The sequence below is a fragment of the Eulemur rufifrons genome, chromosome 9, assembly GCF_041146395.1.
Source record: "Eulemur rufifrons isolate Redbay chromosome 9, OSU_ERuf_1, whole genome shotgun sequence".
In the NCBI taxonomy this organism is placed as follows: Eukaryota; Metazoa; Chordata; class Mammalia; order Primates; family Lemuridae; genus Eulemur; species Eulemur rufifrons.
This window is the reverse complement of record NC_090991.1, coordinates 20,242,803-20,262,173: the sequence shown is the minus strand read 5'-3', so window position 1 is coordinate 20,262,173 and position 19,371 is coordinate 20,242,803. Positions and strand designations below refer to the sequence as shown.

Sequence of the window (19,371 nt, the reverse complement as noted above, 5' to 3'; positions counted from 1 at the left end):
ACTCTCATGTCAGTGCCCAGAAAATCCTGAGTCTCAGCAAGTCAACCTAACATTTTCACTTTGTGGCTGATATCACATGGTCTTTCTGGTTCATATCTGTCTATTAGAGTTTAATGTCACTTATAAGTTGTTAAGTTTTGCCATAAATTGGCTGACCTTTGGGTTTGAATCTAGTTTCTTTACCTTCCTTCTTTTCTTCTTCTCCTCTTTTCCTTCCTCCTCTACTTTGTAAATTAAATGACATTTTATTGTCCAGTTAATGTTGTTAATATTCTCTGAAACCTGGGCATTAAAACACCTGTCTTGTCTTTCATCGCCATTTACTTTCCTTTGTGTCATTTCAGTCGTTATCTTTCTTCTCATGGCTCTGTGGACTTTGATACTTGTCAGAGACAAACTAGTCTGGTAAGATACAGCCAGAAAGTATGACTGGTCCAGGCTATAAACCACAGATCTCTGTTTTACAAAAAACACAGATCACAGCTAAAAAGCGTGACTTGTTTGGCTTTCTTATTTCCTACGATTAGACCTCCTGCTTATAATAAGAATGAGACCTAGAAATTTTTCTTTTAAGTTCGTATTTTTAAACAATTTTGAGAATAGACTTCAAAAATGCAAAAACTCTTTAGTTCCCATAAGTTTCTGAGTTTATAAAACTGTTTATTCTCTTGCCAGACAATAAAAATGTCAATATTTATTTTTTGGTATCCAATAATAGCAGTAAAAAAGTTATTTGAAATGGTATATTTAAATGACTTGTATTCCTTCCTACCTTCCTGTTTTCTATCTCCTTTCATTCAGAAAAAAATAGACAATGATATGTAATAGCTTTCCTGTTTTAAATTGCCTTCCATCGTGTTAAATATTAGAATACCATTAAGAATTTAGTTCAAGTATATTAGCATAAATTTTACCTATTTACAAATAAACCAAAGAGTTACTTTATAATATAATTATCTATAGTTGAATTTAAATAGTGAACTGTCACAGCACAATTAAAATGTAATTCAATTCATTTAAGTTTATATGATGCTTTTTCTAAGAGTGAATTTGTGTATAATATACAGTATAACTGAAGCTTAGATTTTTCACAGCAAATTCAATCATAAAATTTGTTATTCAGATGTGATTCTAAGGTATAGTCCAAAATATCCTTTACCAATCAGAGTATCAAATTTCATAGGCAGTTGAAAAGTAACAGTTGCAGTAGCATATTCCAAACATCTGAAAAGGAGTCAGTCTAAAAAATGGAAAAAATTTTATCTAAATAAACCAAGAAATATACGTCCTAGAGGGAACAGAAGGCTAATCCCAAGGTAACGGTTACTGACTACCTGCCGATTCCCCCAAAATTAGAATCTCTATTCTGGGTATTTCCTTTAAAAGTCCCAGACTTCTTTCTAAACAATAATTTAAAAAAAATTATTATGGAAACATTTAAACATATATAGGAAAAGAAATCATAGTCTAATAACCTCCGTGTGCCTGTCGCCCAGCTTTCCTGTGTCATCTGTACCCAACTCCCCCCCTCCCAGATTATTTTGAAGTGAATCTCAGACATCACATTATTTCATCTGTAAATATTTCCACGTATTTCTCTAAAAGATGAAGACTTTTACAAAAACCATAACCACAATACCATTATCACACCTAAAAAATTAACAAAAATTCGTTAATATCATCAGATATCCAGACAATATTCACTTTCATATTTTCTCAACTGTCTTGTAGTTGTTGTTGTTTTACAGTTTGTTTGAATTTGTATCCCAATAAGATTCTTACATTATGATTGGTTGTTAGGTCTCTCAGATATCTATAGATTTTCTCCTCTGTCTCCTTCTTTTTTCCTCTCTGTTGTCTTTTGTTGAAAAGAATGAATCTTCCACAAGACAGACTGCTTTGAAAGTATAATTTTAAAGAACAAAGAAAATAAAAATTAAAAAAAGAAAAAAAAGAATGAGTCATTTGTTCTCTGGAGTTTCCCACAGCCGGGATTTTGCTAATTGCATTCCTGAGGTGTCATTTAATATGTTTCTCTGTTCCTGGTGTGTCCTGTATATTGGTTGTTAGATCTAGAGTGTTGACTGGATTCAGAATCAGTTTTTTCCACAGTCCCACTTCACACACTGTGTGTACACTTCTATCAAGAGGTTCATAATAGCTGGTTATCTCTCTAATTCATTCACTTCTAAAAGCATTTGATGCTGTACAAATCACTTTAACTATTGAGAACTTGACACTCAAGCACAGAGCTGTTGTATTTGGAGTGGGAACAAGAGGTCAAAGCCACATGTCCCTAAGCCACCTTATTACGTCTCTCCTGGCTCTCTGTATACCTTAAGAAACCTCCTGGGTAGCCAGGCGTGACGGTGCACACCTGAACTTCTAGCTACTCAGGAGGCTGAGGTGGGAGGGTTGCTGAGGCTAGGAGTTTGAGGTTACAGTGAGCTATGATTGCACCACTGCAGTCCAGCATGGGCAACAGAGTGAGACCCTGCCTCTAAAAAGAAAAAAAGAGAGAGAGAGAGAAAAGAGAGAAAGAAAGAGGAAAAAAAGAAAGAGAGAGAGAAAAAGGAAAGAAGGAAAGGAAAGAAGAAAAGAAAGGAGCAGGAGAGGGAGAGGGTTTGTTGGTAATTCGTGGAGGCTGGGTCTTGTGGTTAAGGGCAAACAGATTGGTATGAAGGAGTAGAGTTGGGTGTGGATATGGAGACTGGATTAAAACAAGAGCTAGTAATGGGAGAAACGTCGTCTACCTTATGATTTCTGCCCTGGGCTATACTCATCTCAGGCAAAGTGTTCCATGATATAAAGTTAACAAAGACATTTAAAAATAAATCTCTGTTAGATGTGTGCTTGTTTTAGTGTAAGATCTCACTAATGTTATTCACATATTTGACATCAAGGTAGCTTTACCTAAACCCCTGATACAAATGCAGACATCAGTGTTTTACCTGTCCTGGTCACTGTTCTTTTTGGAATTGCTTCCTTGCTGTGTCCCACAGATTGACTACTTCAACAATCAGATCATTGTGGACCTTGTGGAGCAGCAGCACAAAGGGATCATTGCAATCCTAGATGACGCTTGCATGAATGTTGGCAAAGTCACCGATGAAATGTTCCTTGAAGCGCTTAACAGTAAATTGGGCAAACATGGTCATTTTTCCAGCCGAAAGGTAATGCATCTAGCAACACCTTCCTCTCCTTTTGATGTGTGAGATTTTCCTCATTGTGGGACAGATTTAAATGACTTTATATGTTGAGTTAAAAGAATATCCACTTAAATAACAAAGAAAGGCCATAAACATCTATTGAATGATTTATTGCTGTGGATAAATTCTGCCTCTCTGGTTTTTAGTATGATGAGATTGATAAAATCATGTCATCCAGGAGAGGGAGCTCCAGACTATCCAATTCACTAGAAATAGGAAAAATGAACATGATTCTTTAGAAAGCATGATGTCATTTATAACCAATAGGTGCAGAGTCCTTGTTCATGTGCTAGAATTTTACTCCTGCATCTGATAATTCTGGCATGGAAAATAGCTTTTGTCCTTGACTTTTTACTGTAATCCTCAGTTATAAAATGTGTGTGCTCTACCATAGTTCTTTAGACTATGTGACTTTCTAAAAAACAGAGACATCCTAGTTGTAATTCTAGTTATTACAGGGAAACTTGTTCATTAAATAAGTGGATATCTTTTTAACTCCCCATTTTTCTCAATCTAAAAATGTCATAACAGATCACATTTCTGTAATAATTGGTGGCAATTGTGGTTATCAGCCCTTTGTGGCATGCCTTGCCTGTAGTATGTTTGCCATTAGTATCTGTTCAGGGAATCTGTGTTAAAAGAGGGGCACATCATTAGCACTGCTGAGACTTCCCTGCAAATACAGTCCTGTCTAGCAACTAGAAACTGAAGGGAAAACAGGCCCCCTGCGCTTTCACATCCATAAAGAAAGGGATAAACATTTCTGTTCCTCCATAATTCCATAAAAATCTATGACACACTGCCATTTTGGGGGGCACAAATAAATCTATTTTCTAACTTTGTCTCTTTGAAATTATGTAATCATAACAGGGAAATTCTATAATTCATTAGATAAAGCCCAAATTATCAAGAAATAGATTACTGGCTGATGTTTATTTCAGGCCAGTTATTTCTAAAGTATTCTTCTTGATCTGTTACTGAGGATTGAGTTGTAACCCTGCTCTAAGTTGGCTTTCAGATACTACAGTCTCATCTTTCATATTAGGGCTCTGGGTTACAGGGATTCCTTCAGTCACTCCCCATTTATACCACAAATACCTAATAAACACTTCTCATTTTCCAGGTGCAATCCTAGGTGCTGGCGACAGAGCAGTGGGCAAAGTTAGAAGTAACCTAAATGATTTAGAATGATGCTTTTAAAGATGGCATGATTACACAAGCAAACGTCCTACCACTGAAGGATAGTTTATAAGTGCCCTTTGTAATCACATTTCAAGTTTTGGAGACTCGCCTAGCATTGTGCCTACCAGATGGTGGACACTCAATCAGTGTTTGTAAAGTTGGAATTGAATTGCTCACAATCATACCAAATAAATTGTATTTACATCTTCATTTAAATAAATAGCTACAAGTCTCACATAAGAAATCAAATCCATCTCATTTTGATATCTTTACCATGGCCATTTATATCTGAATTAAATTTATCAACCAAATATTTTGAAATATAATCTCATTCTTAAGAGTAACTGTGCATACTACTTTTAAGCACTTGCTATGGATTTGATAGGAAATGCTAATGCTAAATAGTAATTTATCTGTGGAGATGGTATTTTTTTCTTCTAGTTTTAAATTGTGGAAGCCCAGGTTTCCCAACTCATAGACCAAGTGGCTCTTTCTTTTGGCATCCCTAGGGCAAGTACCGAGATGGGCATTTTTAAGTGTGTTCTTATCTGGGAGTTTTGCCTAATGAAGGAAAGAAATGAATGACCAAGCTGTCAGGACATTTTAACCCCTATGTACCTTTTTGTTAAGTAATGCCATTAATACTACCCTGTATGTTGAGTCAGGCATCATCGTTTGCTACTGGTTACTGATTAACTAGATTAATTGGCATATTAAATAAGAGGCTTATGGCCTGTAACAGTTATTTTATTTGGGGGCTAAATGGTTTCCTATGCATTAAAGTTACCATAGAGACATGCAAATAATCCAATAAAACATAAAATTATTATTTAAAATATTATTAACATAAAAAGTTAAATGATATATACATAATTATTTTACAAAAAAGTAAAGAAAAATCTAAAACCTTTATTGTTCAGATCTGTTAAGACTTTGCAGTATCCAAATGTAAGAATATTTCATAGGTACAAACATCTCTTGGGTCCTGTTCCTTTGGGTGGGGGGTTATAAAGAAAAGTGTTTTATAAAATAAGAGGGCAGGAAAGAGGAATAAATTTTGAAGATCCCTCTGTGTGTTAGACACTTTGGCCTCCATAGTTCGATTAACCCTCAGAACAACTCTCTGAGGAGACAGAATGAATAGATAGTAGAGCCAAGATTTGAACCTTGGAAATCTGATTTTAATTTCCTGTAATTACTCACTTGTCAGATAAATAGACTAATTATTCTTTTAGCAATCTGGTTACCAGTGTAGAACCCACCATGCTGGTTGGAATTGCCATCTAACCTTAGAAACTAGTGGTTTTGGTGTGCAACTGCACTCAGTGCTTTGTGAATTCTTAGATGTCGGCTTAAGAGCCTGTAGGACACCAAGTGATCCTTCACAGGGCAGACAAAGAAGTCCAGGTGCTTCTGTAACAAGGAAGGTAGTAGAAAGTTATGGAGACCTGCAGGGACTTTTGAAAAGTGCCTTTCTGTAAACTATTCCTCTTCAGTGAGAAAGAGCTGCAGAAGGTTGATCTTCTGTGAAGTGATCAGACCTGAACTGTAGTCCCAGCTTAGCAGACAGATGGGGCGGGGTACAGCATAGGAGAGCACAGACATTACATTCAGTCCCAGGAGTCCTTCCCAGGACGACCACTTACTAGCTGCGTGATCTTGGGCCAATTACTTAACCTCTTTGAGCTTCAATTTCCATGTATGTAAAAGAGAGGTTGTCATACATACCTTAAATATTGGTTGTGAGGATTGAATGAGATGTATATGCCAAGCAGATAGTAAGCCTTCAGTATGGTCCTCCTTAAGTGGAACTTGGAGGAGAAAGAAACTGTATCAGTCAGGGTAGGCTGGGCTGTGTTAAGATAGCAGCCAAGATTTAAGTGTCTTAAGATAGTAGAAGTCTATTTCTGTCTCAGAGATCCAGACTTCTTCCAGCTTCTGGCTTTTCCATCCCCTAGGGCAGCAGTCCCCAACCTTTTTGGCAGCAGGGACCAGTTTCATGGAAGACAATTTTTCCACGGATAGGGACAGAGGGTTGGTTTCAGGATGAATCAAGCGCATTACATTTATTGTGCAGTCAGACCTGTCTGGGCATGATAATCTGTGTTTGTAGCCTCTCCCCAGCACTAGCATTACCACCTCAGCTCCACCTCAGATCATCAGGCATTAGATTCTCATAAGGAGCATGCAACCTAGATCCCTCCCATGCGCAGTTTACAGTAGGGTTCAGGTTCCTATGAGAATCTAATGCCCCTGCTGATCTGAAAGGAGGTGGAGCTTATGCAGTGATGAGAGCAATGGGGGAGGCGCTGTAAATACAGATGAAGCTTCGCTTGCTACCACTCACCTCCTGCTGTGCAGTCTGGTTCCTAACAGGCCACAGACTGGCACTGGTTCATGGCCCAGGGGTTGGGGACCGCAGCCTTAGGGACTATCCTCTAAATCCAACTAGTAGGAGGAGGAAAGAAAGCACAGAGAGGGATCATCCACTTCTTATCAGCTTTGGCCTACAACAACCACACTTCACTTCCATTGTCCAGAACTTGGTTACTTGGCCGTATCCCCCTGCAAGAGTGGGCAGGAAATGTAGTCTAGTTGTGTGGATTTCTAGTGAAAGTTCACAATCTTTACTATATAACCCATATATTTAAATCAAGCCCCACACGATGTGATTTCATGTTTTGTGACATTATCATCTCATATTAAGTTAGAATATATTTTTAGGAAAGCAAAAATATCTGTTTCAAAATAATCTCCTTCTTAATTTCTCAGGTCTGTGCCTCAGACAAAATTCTGGAGTTTGATCGAGATTTTCGAATTCGACATTATGCAGGTGATGTAGTGTGAGTATCTTACTTTGGTACCTAACATGATGATTTGCATGCAGCCTCACTTCAGAAAACATAACCAGGGAAAATATAAATTGTTTTTTTATTCATTTGCATTTATTCAATCATTTGGTATGTTAATATATTTTAATTTGTTCATTTAAAAAAATTGGCATGACTTCATTTACTCTTTGCTTTCCAGTCATATCTTGAGCACACACTAGGTGCCCATGCACAGTTCCTGGCATAGCCGGCACTCAGTAAAAATCAACTGATGGGTCAGTAAATCATGGAAATATGTTAAGAACTGGGATAGAGGAGTAGAGGGAGGTCTTGCTGGAGGAAGAGAGATCCAGCTTGAGTCCTAATAGTAGAAGAGGGTTAGTCAGGGGAATGAATTAGGAAGAGGGGACAAATGAGAGAGAGCCTTCCAAGAAGAAAGAGCAGGCATAAAAAGAGTAGGTGAGAATTACCCGTATATATGAAGAACTGTAAGTAGTTGGATAACTGTGTAAGCAAAACAATTTTACTGTATTATTTCCCAAATGTTATTTGAAAAAGTAAAATTCTTACAAGCAATATTTTTATTAAAATACAGTAAAAGTAGAAATTGATAAGAAAGGATAACTAAAAAATATAACTAGTATATTATATTCCGAGGGCTGCTTTAACCAATTACCACAAACTGGTGACCTAAAACAACAGAAATTTATTCTTTCACAGTCCTGGAGGCCAGAAGTTCAAAATCAAAGTGTCAGCAGGGCCAAACTCCCTCTGGAGGCTCCTCTAGAGGAGAATGCGTTCCTTACTTTTTCCAGCTTCCGGTCGCTCTGGATGTTCCTTGCTGTGGCCGCATCACTACAGCCTTTGCCTCCATGGTCACATTGCCTCCTCCTCTTCTGTGTGTCTGTATTAAATCTCCCTCTGCCTCTATCTTAAAGGGACACTGGGGATGGCAGTTAGGGCCCATCTGAATATTGTAGGATAAGCCTTTCCGCTCAGGATCCATAACATAACCACATCTTTTACCACATAGAGTAACATTCCCAGGTTCCAGGGAATTTGACGTGGATATCTTTTGTTGGGGGGCATTTTTTCGCTCACTGTATTTAGCATGCTTTCACTGTCCATGAACACTACTCTTCATCATGTTATTGTTTAAAGTACACTTTTTCTTATTTCTTACATTAGGAATTCTTTCCATGTAACGCATCATAAGAAGAGATTATACAAACAAACAAAAAAAAGCAAACGATCATTTCTACAAATGTTGAAAAGACATTTGAGGAAATTTTAATAGCTGGTCCTGATTTAAATTAAAATTCTAGAATCATAAAATAATATGGCTCAACATTATCATTCCATCTGTCAAACTAACCATTAGTACTGGAATGGCACCATTTTCTACTTTTTCTGGTCCTGTTCCCAGGTTCCAGAATACTAAAGAGGGAAGATGGAGTACCATGCAGATATCTCCCTCTGAAAATCCAAGCCTCATTTGCAGGGTACTTTCATACAACTCAGAATGGCACAAATGCAGAGCTGGACAGGGGCTTCAAGATCACGTAGGCCAACCTCTTTGTTTTACAGATGAAGAAATTTATGCAGAATGAGTCAAATTCTTACCCAAGGTCACATAGCAAGTATATAGAAGAACTGAGATATTAATAATAACTAGGTTTCTGGACTCTCAGTCCAGAACTCCAACTAACCCCTTTGAGGGATATTCAATGCCTCAAACTTTCCCTCTCTCTTTAAGCCCTTCAATTATTTTCTGGATCTTTACTGATTATCTTCTGAGTGCTCAATACTTTATAAGATGTGGTCACTTCCCACAAAGAGCTCTCCAAGTAAGATGCATGCATACATACGTGGCTATATGTGTATTTATTTATATACATGCAAACACGCATATACACATGCACATACATAGATAATAAAAAATGGCCTAAAATAATTGCCATATGAGTAATAGCAAGTGTTGTCAGAATTTAGATTAAGGATATGCTATAATACTTCTAGCTGCGTGTGATCAGCCCAGGAGGCCAATGCTGGTCTTTGGTTGCTAGGAATTATTTTTATAGGAAGAAGTGGGAAGGGTGCTAAAAAATATTCAGGAAATAGCAACTAGGTCCATTTGATTGGAGCGTGTCCTTTTTTGTAGCACAGAGAATTAGAAATGCCTGAAAAAGTAGCTTGAGATCAAATCACAATGAATCTTGAAAGCCAAAATTGGACTTTGAAGTTTGTATTGTGTGGGTCAGACAGTAAATTAAGAAAGAGTGAGGTGACTTCAAGGATTCAGTCAAAAGTGACCTGAGAAGACCTAAGTTGGGCCAGGCAAGAAAATAATTTTGGATGTGGTGACCTTAAAGTGCTTATGGGCAGCACAACCTGAAGGAACTTTCTTGCAGAATTAGATATGTAAGTCAAGGAGTCAGGTTAAAGATCTGGAGGTTGCCCACATTAATGTGATTCTCAAGGAAGAAAACAGAAAAGAGAGCAGAACTGTAAGGCACAGCTGCATCTAGAGTTACTATTTGCTCACCCTCCTACCTCTCTCTTAATCACCCAGAGTCCCCGATCACCCTTACACACTCACCCCTGAATTGACTCCGCCTAGAGTCCACGCTAGTCACTGGAGTGGCACAGCTCCTTTTCCCACCCTTCTCGCAACTGCAGTCTTAGCTGGACTTCCCAGACCATACTCATCTCCCTTCCTCCAAACCGTGACTCCCAGCCTCCTCGTTTCCACTCCAGAACTCCATGCATGTGCCTGCTTCCGTCCCTCCGTTCAGTCCATGTCCCTGTGTGATCTGCTTGCCTTTTTCTCCTCTGCTTATCCAATTCTTACCATCCTTTGCAGTTCTTCTTGGATTCTTTTATCCTACCCTGAACATTGAGTGAACCTTAGGCAAGTCACTTGACCTCCGTACGGATGAGACTGTTAGTTCCTGTACGTTGCTGTTTTGCTTTTATCTTAGGAATGCTGGATGATAAATACAGCTATCTTTTTAAAAGTCATCTTCTTGAGGTAAGCAATAAGCCAGTAGAAAATGACGATCTTAATCATAATAATGGTACTGATGCTTGCTCTCCTTCTGAAGAATAGAAACAAAGTCCCCTCTATTTAGTAGGTAAATTTGGTATCTTTTAACACAGAACAAGGTAGACACTATCAGCTTTTTAGATGATTGATTATATAACTAACAGTGGAAAGGCTTGTAGACTCCTAGAAAAGCTTAAATGTGGTTCTTTCTTGGTGAATAATGCATGTTTTCTGTTCTTTCCCTATTAGCTATTCTGTCATTGGTTTTATTGACAAAAATAAAGACACTTTGTTTCAAGATTTCAAGCGCCTTATGTATAACAGGTAAGATTAACATTTTATTAATCATCTCTACATTAAGCTCTTTGACATATAAATTACATAATATATATGCACATGATTATTTTTATGTGATACTATAAAGAGTTTCTGGCAGATGTTCTGGTTCTGTTTTATCATACTTAATAAATGAAATAGTATGTGACTTTATGATTATAATATCTATAAACTTAGGGCAGGAACCTACTACTAACATGATTTGCTTCCATTCCCCTTGGGCTGCCTCGGTTTCTCTGTTCACTGCTGCCAGCCTTCTGACACCCCCTACCAGTGCTCTCAGCTGTCCCAGGCTAGGCCAGTGGTGATGGAAGAAGTGTCAGGGGACTTCTGGCCCAGCTGAAAGCTTTGTGCATGCAGATTCCCACTGTAGTGTATTTGCCCCCAAATAAGAAACCACTCCCATCAGAGTGGCATCTAGTGTCAGTGAGGACTGATCATGACTGAGCAGACAGAATCTTCTCACAAACGAATGAAATAGAAAAAGTTGTGGCAAAATAAAACCAGGCAAATGATACCAAGTTTAAACCCAATATGCATACTTTGGAAAGAAGATGCATGAGAAGAAAGAGGATTCTTGGCCAGCTTCTTATAGGTTAGAGAACTGTATTAACTCATTTATTAAATCTACTTAGTCATTTGATCAGTAGATTATCAAAAATGTATTGAGCACCTTCGAGCCTTACATTTTTCTATGCTGTGAGTTACAGCTATGAAAAAAATTTACGCAAAGTCCCTGCCCTCGTGGAGCTTATAGTCGAGTGGAGGACAACTAATAGACAAAGAAACAACTTTCAGGTAGTGACAGGTGCTGTGCAGAAAAATAAAGTAGGTAAGAGATCAAAGGGTGCCAACGAGGAAGGGCAGGGGAGGGGTTACAGGGAGGGCAGTCAGACAGGCCTCTTGCTAGAGGTGACGTTTGAGCAGAGACTGGGTGAGGTGAGGGAGGGAGACATGCAGGTTTCTAGAGGAAAGCATTCCAGGCAAAGAGAATAGTTAGTACCAAGGCTCTAAGGTGGGAATGAGCTTGAGTGTATTGACAGCAAGAAGGACAACAAAAAGGCCAGTGTGGCAAAAAACAGAGGGAGGGATGGGGAAGGTGCAGGCAATGAATTTACAGAGGTAGGCAGAGCCTGGATCATAGAGTCTGTGGGCCCAGGGAAGGAAAAGTAGGAAGGGGAGACACTGGAATTTATGATGTGATGTGATTTATTTTTAAAGCTACCATTGGTGCTGCTGTGTAAAGCGCATGCTGTAAAGGGCAGGGGTGGAATAGGCCAGGTCAGTAATCTAGACCGAGACTTGGGTGGTAGCGACAGAGATGATGAAAGTGGTGACACTGGGTGACATTTTAAAAGTGGAGTCAATGAGATTTGCTGGTGAATAGGATGTGTGGTGTGAGAGAAAGACAGAAATCAAAGGTGATGCCTGAGCCCGATGTGGGACGACAAGAAGAAAAGCTGATTGGTGGAAATGAGGAGTTTTATTCTGTGTGTTATGTGTGAGGTGCATATTGGACACCCAGGTGAATAATGCCAAATAGGCAATTGCATGTATGCATCTGGGTCTCGGGGAAAGCTGGGACTAGAGATGTGAATTTATGGTCATCAGTGCATTGATTGTATTTAAGCCATAGACTGGATGAGAGTGTCTAGGGAGTGAGCATAGAGTACAAATAAATAAGTATTAATAAAATAGAGAAGAGGTTAAAAGACTAATCCCTGAGACACTCCAACATTTAGAGTCAAGCAAGGAAGGAAGAATTAGCAAAGGAAACTGAGAGCACGCCAGTGAGGTAGGAAGAAAACCAAGAATCCGGTGTCATAGAGGCCAAGACAAGAAAAAATGCTTTAAGAAGGAAAAAAAACAATAAACTATGTCAAATCTTGTCAAAAGCAGGAATGATGTGAGGACCAAGCTTGACCATTGCATTTGCTAACATCAGGGGCAGCTGGACTCTTGACAAAGCTGGTTTCCATGGAGCGTTGAAGACAAATGTCTGATTGATGTGGGCTCAAGAGAATACAGGAAATGAGAATGTAGTGACACCACATTTAAACATTTCTTTCAAGACATTTTACTACCAAATGGTTCATCTGTGTGGATGCTGAAGCCACCAAGAATGATGAAAGTTACAGAGACATAGAACTGAGAGGGGATCCATGCAAGAACTAGGTGTGGGGAAAGGGACTTTCAGAAGGGAATTTCAGTGCTTAATTTATCAAGTAATGTACACCCATTTTGAGAGACAAATGACTCAAGTTAGAAAACAGCCTCATCTGGCTGGTGGCAATGTCCAGGTGGGTTGCCAGCCTGTGTACCAAGAGGCTGCACAAGATAGTATATGTTACCTTCATTAATTTCTCATAGCCCAGAGATTGAGCTCAGTGAGAACAGCTCTACTTTCAGTGGTAGACTAATACAACCCAAGCTCACAGGACCAATGTAGAAACAAAACAGCATGCGGATTTATTTCCAGTGAGAAATCTAACACTAACATGGAATGGAATACAGTTGTCCCATGGTATCCATGGGGATTGGTTCCAGAACGCCCCACAGATACCAAAATCCACAGATGCCCAAGTCCCTCATATAAAATGGCATAGTATTTGCATGTAACCTATGCACGTCCTCCTGTATACTTTAAATCATCTCTAGATTACTTACAATACCTAATACAATGTAAGTGCTGTGTAGGAGAGAGGAGGGAACAAGCAGGTCGCATTCCAGGCACACAGACTTTTCCTCTCACTACTTTCTCGTTAGTCAGAGAAGATCTGCCCTATCTATTCTACATACTGGGTTTCTGGATGAGCTTCCCTTTTAAGAAAAGGGTTCTAGTAATAAAAATGTTTGAAAATTATTTTGTTAACATTATATTCATGACGGGCTGATCTGAGAGTTCTTTCTCTTTAAAATGGCTATGTTTCGGGTTGGATTCATTTCATGTCAATTCTACTGTTTAACATATGGTCTTATTTCCTTCATTTCCAACCTTCCCCCTCCTCCATTTGTAATGTAGTACAGGAATAGTCTCCAAATATGGCCAGCAACAGTGAGTAAGGTGGAAAAGCAATTTGGGATAGAAACTGCATAGACCAAAAGCCAGTGATCCTCATTCTTTTTGACGCGCATCAGAATTTTCAAAGTACACAAAGTACAATTTTCTACTTTCTGGAAATTCTATTCAGTAAGTGTGAGAAAGGCATCCAAGTACCATGTACACTGTAAGTTGAGAGTCATTGCCTTAAATTATCTTTCTGCTAAAGATGAGAATGGAAAAGTTAAGGAAAAACAATATACGTTTACGAGGTCATTTTTATTGATATAAGGTGTATGATTGGAAAATCATAGACCAGGACTATAAAATGATGAAACTAGGTCCACAAGCCACAACTCATTGCAGTATTTTATGGCCACCTTTGATGGCAGTTGGCACTGCCAGCTGGTGAAGGTGAGGGTAGGAGTGTTGCTCTGTCTGCGTTCACAGAGCCAGCCGGTCCTCATGTCATCATTCATCATCTTCACTCTGCTGTCGTCCATCCTTTGATCTTGCAGCTGTCATTTGGAGCGCCTATGTGCAGAAATTTACTTGGTGCTTTGGGAAACCAAGTCAATTTCCTCACTTTTATACGAGGGAAAGAAAGAGTGGGTAAAATGATGAGAATAGTCAGCACAATTAGCATGAATGCCCATGTTAATTCTTTTCTCTTTTCAGCTCTCAATTTTTTAAGACAAAATTTTCTGACACGAGAAGTTTCCAGGAAGCAAGCAACATTTCAAGTTCCAATTACTTTTACAATCAAAAGCACCCAAAATGAAACAGGAAGAAAATCATAGTTGAGATCACTACACGTTTTTAAAAGTATCTCCACAGAGCCAAATAATGGATTTACAATTTTTAACATGAAAATTGGCCTGAAATATATTTTTAGATTTGGATTGCAGCAGTCTGTCATATCAATATAATATTGTAGCTGCCAATGCTGCCTACAGATGTGTCCATAAATTCAGCTGCAGTAAAGGAATTTACCAGGAGACAGTAGAAAATGGTTATTTTATTTTCCTGTCTGATTTTTAGAGAGAGCTGGGTTTTATAGTGTTACCTATTCTGTATGAATATTTGTTTTAATTAGAAGATGTTTTCACTTTCATGTTTTCTTGCATGACATTGACGACCATTTTCCTACTGGTGGTTTGTCCTCATTTTTAACATCACAAAAACTAATTTGTTTATGTATATATGGTTAAGAGCCATGTTAACTATTTCAGGGTCCTAGGTAATAATAATAGAGATGTCACTTTAAAGAAGTTTAAAGAATTTTTAAAATGTACTCTAGTTTGGAAAAATCTCAATTTTTGGTGCAGTATCTGTCATTACACTTTCAGCATAACTGTCTGGATGGAATCATTTTTTCAATTAAGCCTTGTGAGTTCAGTCTGTAGTCCAATTATGATTCTCAGGGTACAGTTCAACAGGATTGCTTAGCAGTTTTTATTCAGCTTATTTGAATGTAACATTTACTCTTTCTGTGCTTCTCAGTTCCAATCCTGTGCTGAAGAATATGTGGCCTGAAGGCAAACTGAGCATTACAGAGGTGACCAAGCGACCTCTGACTGCCGCTACCCTGTTTAAGAATTCTATGATTGCTTTAGTAGACAACCTTGCATCAAAGGTAATTATTTTCTTTTCTAAATACCCATTTTCTGTTTGACTTTGTGCAAAGAATAGGTATCAGGGTGTCTTTTCTGCAGTGGGAGATGAATGTGGTATTTTGGTGCATAGTGGAAAATCATAAGCTTTGTGCATCTGTGTTTGAGATATGTCAGTGATGTGGAGGGAAGTCTGCTATAAGACTCTGGAGACAAGCAAGCTGGTTCCTATAGCTCTATGAAGAATGTTATTACCTTTCTGGGCACGTTTTTTTCTGTTTTTTAAGTAATGGTAAAATTGTCCCATTGGAGAGTCTCCTAAATAGACCTCTCCAGGCAGAGCCGTGAGCTCAAAATCTTTGTATGGTTTTGAAAATTGAGGAGTAGCTCTATTCAGAAGTATCTCTGGTGGTGGTTTTCGTTGTTGTTTTGTTTTGTTGTTTAACTGTATGTAATACAAGCCTACAGTATTTGTACTAAAGAAAATTTGTTAGGAAAAGCTTGCTGCTATGCAAGAAAACACATACTAAAACTTTTTTTCTGTCGCTCTTTTTTTTTTTAATTAGCTTTTCCACTTTGAGTAGCATTTTGTAACATAAAATGAATTAAGATTGAAAAAATATATAAATATACATTTTAACTCATAGATTCCCTCTCAACACCTCTTGACATATTATAGAGAATGTAGACATGATTTACTTTTTAGGTAATCTACTTAATTAAATTGAAGAATACATACGTATTTAAAGTGAATGTCACAATAAAATTTTTATTCCTGCTTTTTTTTTTTTGAACTTGTCTGGGTGAAATAATTGTGCCCCAGATGAATGTGTTTATTAAATCTGAGCTTTTAATCCTATGGTCATGGTCAAGGGGAAAATCTCAGATTCAAAAAAACATGTAAGGTATAGCATGCCAGCAGAATGAACTTCAGCCCTATGCTGAAACAGGGCCTGGCCTAAATAAATAAACAAAAACATCAATTGAACTGTAAAATGTACCATCCATATATCATGTTTGGATACAAAATGACCAGAGAGTTTTAAGAGGAATTTTAGTATATAAGTATTGTCCCTTAGGCTGTTTTAAATGGTTGAAATATAAAGATATATTATTGACAGTTATTTCTGCTTTTTATTGTTCCTTTGGGAACTAATACTATTTGATAACTTTAGTCTGTTTTTTTTTCCTTAACAAATTTCTACTTTTTTTTTTTTTTTTTTAAACAGAGTCTCACTCTATTGCCCGGGCTAGAGTGCCGTGGCGTCAGCCTAGCTCACGGCAACCTCCAACTCCTGGGCTCAAGCAATCCTTCTGCCTCAGCCTCCCAAGTAGCTGGGACTACAGGCATGCACCACCATTTATTTTTTCTATGTATTTGTTTAGTTGTCCAGCTAATTTCTTTTTATTTTTAGTAGAGATGGGGTCTCGCTCTTGCTCAGGCTAGTCTCGAACTCCTGAGCTCAAACAATCCTCCTGCCTTGGCCTCCCAGAGTGCTAGGATTATAGGCGTGAGCCACCGCGCCTGGCCCAAATTTCTATTCTTAACTGCTGCTGTTGACAAGTTTGATAAATTAGGCAGCATTCTGGACTCGTTATTTTTAGTTTCTTCATTTTTATCTTTCTCTTCTGGTGCTTTTCTATGGTTTCTTCTTCATTGTCTTTTTTTTTTTTTTTTTTTTAATCAACTTCCTCTCTAAGAATTTAAATCTATACCGTTTCTTATTACTTCGCTATGGATAAATTAGGCAAATGCCACAGGAACACATCTGTTCAGTAGCTTTCTATTCCTTTTGTCAGTATTCTTTGCCCTCAAGTGGCAGCAAATAAGCAAAATTTGTTGGCTTGTATAATCAGATCTCTAGAAGGGCAGGCGTGAGGACACTGGCACCGAGGACCAGAATGCTATTAGGACTCTTTACTCTTGTATCTCAGCTTCTCTCTGCATGTCAGCTGCAACCTGCTTCGTCCAGCAAAAAGAAAAGTGACCCTGGAAGGGAGGCATGTGACACAAGAAACAGAGTTGAATATGGAATTTTATGAAATATATTTATTTATTTAAGTAATTAGATTTAATTGACTAGAAAAACAATCATTTTATTTTCTAACATTGGTAGTTAAATATGCCTTTTAAAGGAATAATTCTAGAACCTTCTGCAATTTCTGTATCAGGAATAGCATTTACCTTCTAATAAAAGAGATCCTCAAATTAGTGGCTTAAATAAAGAGAGATGTTTATTTCTCTCTCCTGCAAATGAAGAACGAAGAAGGTATCCTAGGACTAGTGTAGCAGCTACAAGGTTATTAGGGACCCAGGTTCCTTCTGTCTTTCTGCTCTACTGACCTAGTGCTTGGCATCTGTCCTGGTCTGAGGTGGCAGCTGGAACTTCCCTTTTAAATAGACTTTCTAGAAGGCACACACAGCACTTCAGCTACATCCCATTTGCTACATGTAGTTGCCAGGGAAGCTGGGAAGCACATTTTCATTCTGGTCAGCAGTGTACCCAGCTAGGTATAAGAATTCTGTTTCAAAGTAGGAAGACGACACTGGGCATAAGGTAGACAACTAGGCTGGCAGTCTCTGCTCCAGCTTCTCAATCTGTGTGTGTGTGTGGAGGTGTGAGGGAAGGAGGGAGGGAGCAGGGGCAAGGAAAAGAATACAGACAATGCATCAGTCTACTAGAAGGCAAGAAAGTAAGCCCAGAGTCAGTGGAGGAGAGAGAGAAGCGAAGGAAAAATGTTACATTTAGAAAACACAGAATATAATGGTAGAAATAAATCTAAATAATTGATATTCACCATAAACAAAAATAGGCTAAATAGACTATATAGGTGGAAAATCCAGCTATCTGCTGCTTACGGCAGACACATCTAAATAACACTGTGCAGAAAGCTTAAAGAGGGAGATAAAGATGCATCAAGCCACTCCCCCAAAAATGGTGAAAAGCAATATTAATTGTGTGAGAAAATAGAATTTAAGAAAAAAGCTATTAATGTAGATAAAGAAACTAATAATAAAATAAAAATACCCAAGACAATAAAACCAGTTTGAACTAGGTACCAAACAGCAGAGCCATGATTATTATGAACTCTATAAAGCAAAAAAACAAACCTAAAAAAAATTTAAAGGAAAAAATTGACAAGTCCACAATCATAGTGGGAGATTTTAAACCAATTCTACCAGAAACTGATAGATGAAGCATATGAAAATATTAGTAAGAATGTGAAGAAGCTTTGAAAACTGAATTTAAACTTTATCTAAAGATCAGAAGAACCCTTTACCCAGGGAATTGGAACTGTATATTCCTTTCAAGTATGCATGGAACATTTACAAGAAGTGACCACATACTAGATCACAAAGGAAGTCTGAACCATTTTGAAGAATATGTATATAGGTATATTTTCTATCCTCAAAACAAGTAAAATAAAAATCAGCATTAAAAATTTTTTTCAATGTGTTTGGGAACTTTAAAAAAATGCTCTCCTAAATAACTCACAGGTTGAAGAGGAAATCACAATGGAAATTACACAATATTTGGAAATGCATGACAAAGAATATGTCAAAATTTATAGAATACTGCTAAAGTGATCCATTTGTATGCCTTTATAAAATAACAAGGAAGACTGAAAGTAAATGAGTTAAGTTCAACTCAGGAACTCTAAAGAAACCCTAAAGAAAGAAGTAAGAAAATAATTTTTAACTAGCAAAAGTCAAAGATCAAAAAGTAATCATAGATAAACCTCTAATAAAACTCATAAAGAAAACAATATGAATGAAAAAAGGGTAATAACTTCAGATATTATAGAGATGTTTTTAAGCATTGAAATATTATGAACAATTATATGCCAATGAATTTGAAATATTAGTTTTTTAAAAAAATGTTATCAAAATTAATTCAAGAACAAAGAGAAAACGTGAATGAATCAGTAACCTTAAAGATTCTGAATCACTAATCAGAAGTTTATCTTCCCCCAACTCTGCCAAGGATATCAGGCCCAGATGGTTTTACAGATGAGTTTTATTAAACCTTTGAGAAGCCAATAATCCCTATCACATGCAAATTATTTTGGAGGATAGGAAGAAGAGAGGTCACTGCCCAATTCATTTTATGAG

General features: G+C 37.7%; 1 protein-coding gene across 1 annotated transcript in view; it reads left to right on the top strand.

The window, feature by feature from the left end:
• The window catches only part of MYO1D (myosin ID), a 324,487-nt gene that overhangs the window by 102,396 nt on the left and 202,720 nt on the right, over positions 1–19,371 (top strand). The window contains exons 11-14 of the mRNA XM_069482282.1: positions 3,003–3,173; positions 7,164–7,234; positions 10,518–10,592; positions 15,148–15,280. Coding sequence (XP_069338383.1) covers positions 3,003–3,173; positions 7,164–7,234; positions 10,518–10,592; positions 15,148–15,280 — 450 coding nt within the window. The remainder of the gene's footprint in view (positions 1–3,002; positions 3,174–7,163; positions 7,235–10,517; positions 10,593–15,147; positions 15,281–19,371) is intronic.